The 4,553-nt window shown below is 35.6% G+C and overlaps 1 protein-coding gene across 1 annotated transcript in view; it reads right to left on the bottom strand.

The window, feature by feature from the left end:
* Positions 1–3,302, bottom strand: part of LOC107465121 (probable receptor-like protein kinase At5g18500) — a gene marked incomplete in the record, with an annotated part of 4,463 nt that extends 1,161 nt beyond the window's left edge. The window contains 7 exon segments of the mRNA XM_016084110.3: positions 1–25; positions 723–852; positions 977–1,147; positions 1,234–1,356; positions 1,459–1,563; positions 1,681–2,376; positions 2,702–3,302. Coding sequence (XP_015939596.1) covers positions 1–25; positions 723–852; positions 977–1,147; positions 1,234–1,356; positions 1,459–1,563; positions 1,681–2,354 — 1,228 coding nt within the window.
* Between the last annotated feature and the right edge of the window lie 1,251 nt (positions 3,303–4,553).

Below are 4,553 nucleotides of genomic sequence, written 5' to 3'. Positions count from 1 at the left end.
TTTTCAACCAGTCAACCAGATTAACCTGAAGACATTGCAGTTTATGGTATGTAAAATGCCACCAGTCAAAACTATTGATCAGAACTTGTCATGAATAACATGCAACTAAGAACACACATAACAATAAAAATAACACTAGTCATATGCATTCAACATTAACCAAATAGCACTGGAACAATGTACTGATACCCAAAAAGACAGAATAATGCATAAGAAATATGGAAATGATTCATCAATATTTAAACAAGTGCCGCCTCCGTGTTTGCCAGGATTGGAAGCTTGGAAGAGCACAATCATAATTTTCCTTTCGGAGGAAGGATGCTTAGTAGTACTAGCAATTCAAGTGAATGTGGAAAAGGAAAGAAAACTATACACAATTACTAGAGCTGTCAAGGACCGAGAATGTTATTGTTATACATGTACTTTAAGTTACTAACTGAATATTAAATTCTCTTGCTTTAGTAGTTAATTACTGAAAAGTGAACCATAATATCCCAATGTCTTGCTTTGATGGTGTTACATAAAATAACTACAGATATTTCTCAATCGGTTATGCATTAGACCATCAAAACAGCATGTACATCCGAAATGATTAGTTTTAGCTTCACTACAACATGATGCATTCCCAAATGATAAGGTAGCTGACTAGCTGGAATAAAGTGACAAAACATATGCTGTGTTGGAAACAATTTAAAGATGTGATAAATGGAAAATTTACTCACTTCCTGTGGTGGACGGCCATAGTCGACTGGATCTCTTCCAGTAATTGCTTCGAGCAGCACAACACCAAAACTATAAACATCACTCTTCTCATTTAAAAGGCCAGTATTTGCATATTCAGGAGCCACATATCTGCCAATTTTTTGCATCAAATGGAAAGAGGATTGTATAAGTTTCAATGTTCCTATTCTGAAAGTATAAGAAGTTAAGCACAGAAAAGAAAAAGACATTGCTCTAAAATGCTCACAATACTGACCCAAAGGTTCCCATAACTCTTGTTGTAACATGACTCTTCCCAGCACCCAGTAACTTGGCCAGGCCAAAATCAGAAACCTTGGCATTGAAGTCGTCATCAATTAATATGTTGCTCGACTTGATATCTCGGTGTACAACCTTTGGTTCAATTGCTTCATGCAAATAAGCAAGCCTGAAAACAAGTATATTGCTACAAATTAGGACTAGGAAAACCAAAAACTAAACTTAGCCTGAAGAAACATAGATGCAATGACTGACGCTTTAGCCGTTCCCAGAAGAATCTTGATACGCGCTTCCCAGGTTAGATATCCATGATGACGCATTGCTCCATGAAGCCATTGCTCTAAGTTTCCATTGTTAACATACTCGTACACTAATATCCTGAAAAGATACCAACAAGAGGTATAATTAAAAAAATTGAATGTAATCATGGTCCATTTAATGTAATTCTAAGACTACACTATAATTGAACCAGACGGGTACCTGTGAGTCCCCTCAATGCAATACCCCAAAAGACGAACTAAATTTTTATGTCGAACATGGCCAATAGCTTCAACTTCGACCCTAAATTCTTTCTCTGCTTGACCACTGACCAAAAAAGGAAAAAGGAAAATCAATAATTAAGTTTGGCAGAACTATCATGAATAAAAGAGGGGAAAAGCATTAATGTTGATTTGAAGTCATCAACATTGTCATGGAACTCACATGTTATTGAGTATCCTCTTAACTGCCACTGAAGTCCCATTTATCAACTGTCCCCTATAAACAACTCCATAGCCACCTTCACCAAGGACATTCTCCTTCGAAAACCGGTTTGTGGCAAGTTCAAGATCCCTCAATGTAAACCAGTGACCCCAACCCAAGTGAGAGAATTCTGGAAGGCCAGACAGAGGCGAAGGGGCTGTTATAGGATACGAAGAAGACGGATTGTATGCTGCTTTAAACGTGCCGGAGCTACCTTCTTCCCCTGACTGTGATCCATATCCATCTTTCTCCAAGTGATGAAATGAATCTGAGTGGCTGCCACTATCCCCATGCTTCATTTTCCCCACACCCAAGTGAACCATAACTTTGTCTGATTCTCTGTCACTGGACTTATCATGAATTGTGAGGAGTATTCCATCTCGCGGGACAAATCCATTCGCCGGCACTTGCTCAACCCTCACCTCCTTGATTTCCTTCGACACTGTAGGTATTTGACTAACAGGAACCTTGTTATCTCTATCCTTTTTAGACTTCTTCCTTGAACTAAGGCAAAATGAGAGCACACAAAGGATCACTATAATGAATAATCCAACCGCAATTCCAATTACTTCCCAAACCTTAATACCAAAAATTGGAGTTTTCTTGGACAATTCAACTTTCAGATCAGAACCCATGTCTTAGAAAAAGCCTTGATGCCTACAATATATGTAACAAAACAAACAAAATTTGGATAAGAAAGAAACATTAAACAAATCGCATCAGCTTTCAATTTTTTTCGTTTAGTAATAGGTAACATCATGCATATATCAGACCCCTGGAATCTTAATTGATGGATACCATTTAACTAAAAAGCAATGTGAGCAAGCATCATAATGCGTTACAACAACACAATTAGGCTAAAAAAGGAAACAGAATATTCAGCACTTACATCATAAACCAACTTGTGTTACTAGATATTATTACATAAGCATAAACATTCTAAGTAATACAAGCATTCAAACATAGTCTTTCTAACTCTTACCTATCTGTACGGACTCAGATTCACAAGGTCAAAACCACAAATCTCAGATCTCTGAAACCCCTTAACATGAGTCACCCCTTTTACACAAAGAGACCAAACCCAAAAATCTCAGATCTTTGACTATGGGTAACACACAACAAAGAACCCAAATCTACCCAGTTCTCAAAAAAGTAAACTTTTTATATGGAAAACAGCGAATGCTTCCTGGGTATGGCAAATGTGAGTGTAAATCTGAACTTTCAGCGGTGGTGGATGAGAATTGAGAAGAAGTAGAAGAAAAGGGATGTGAAGTAGAAGAAGTCAGTGGTAGGTTTTGAGCTTAAGCAAATACAATAGATGCATTGGAATTTTCTCAAAATTTTCTCCAATGCAGTTAAAGAAAGAAAGAGAGAATCATGCAAATGCAAAACTTGCAAAGAAATGAAGAAATGGTTTGCAAACTCTGCATCTGCATCTGCTAGTTGCTATTGGGATATTCCTCAGCTGTCTGTCAGGAACATGACTGATGATTATTGCCAATTATTTATTTTTTTGCACCCTTTTTATTTATTTTTGGATTTGATTGATGGTTAGCTTTGTAATATTAGTTACACTCTTGTTGTCCGATACCTTAACGAGTGCCTCATAAGTCATAAGTTCGGAACAGGGTCCTTACGTTACTCATTACTCGAACCCAACAAATTAAAATTTGACTTATAAATTTTTAACTTAAAAAAATAATAATAAAATTGATAATTAGGTTTTTGAACATGTCTTGCTTAAAATTTCGTTAGTTTTGTTTTTGTGATTTTTTCTGTTTATATTATACTTGCACGTTAATTAATATATCATCATTCACTTCTAAAATAGGAATAATAATGCGTGAGAATTATTTAAAGAAAATTGTAATAAGGCATTATTTATTTATTTATTTACTTATTTATTATTATTATTATTATTATTATTATTATTAATTTTCCATGATATTTCCAAACTTGACAGAACAAAAATTAATTCGTCGAGAGTTTGAATTTTATTTAAGTTAATAAATTACAAGGTATGATTTGAATTCTCAATATTTGCTTAAATAGAGTAGTGAGCTTTTTTTATTATTATTATTAACAATGAGCTTAAAGTCTAAGGAAAAACAAACTAAAAGACATCAGCTCTTCAAAGTAAGATGTCGATAAAAAGGAGGGGCACGGATTCGGTATACCGTCCTCTTTTGGACACCGAAACGCCAAAAACTTATTTGGCTTATTGGTGAGCGTTTTCAATAGAAAGCCATTAGATCTTTTATATTTTTTTTTAGTTCAATGGTGAAGATTATCCTAAATGTAGTTTGATGTAATTGGTTATTTAATATCTTTTTGCAGCTTTTGTGTTAGTGAGTTGTTTGAAAAATATTATTTTCTTGATGGTTATTATTGTTATATCAGAAATATATGTGGGTTTATATCAAAAAATTAAGAATATGTAAGATTAAATTAATTAGAGCTAAACATTTTCTATTATGTTAAGTGCCATCTTCAACTCCTTCAACCTTTTAGCAGTGAAGCCAAACCGTCCATTCTTCAATACTTCCCTAACACTCTCCAACATCTCATTCGCCACAAGAACTATCCTCACAAACCTTTAACAGCTCCTTCTTCTCCTAATCTCTGCCACAACCTCGCGCACCTCGGCATCAACCATCTAGTCGGAGATGAGCTTGAGGACTCCGACGTGGTTGTCGGAGAAAAGTTGGGACTGAAAAATGGCGCTATTGGCGAGAAAAAAGAGTGACTCGAAGTTGTCGCAGCGGGAGAGGATGTAGGATTGGACCTTAGATCAGATCTGAAGGGAATACGATTAATCGCTAGATGACGAGGCG

Source organism: Arachis duranensis, chromosome 9 (genome assembly GCF_000817695.3).
Source record: "Arachis duranensis cultivar V14167 chromosome 9, aradu.V14167.gnm2.J7QH, whole genome shotgun sequence".
In the NCBI taxonomy this organism is placed as follows: domain Eukaryota; kingdom Viridiplantae; phylum Streptophyta; class Magnoliopsida; order Fabales; family Fabaceae; genus Arachis; species Arachis duranensis.
Note: the sequence above shows the minus strand (reverse complement) of the source record. Positions and strands in the feature narration are given on the sequence as shown.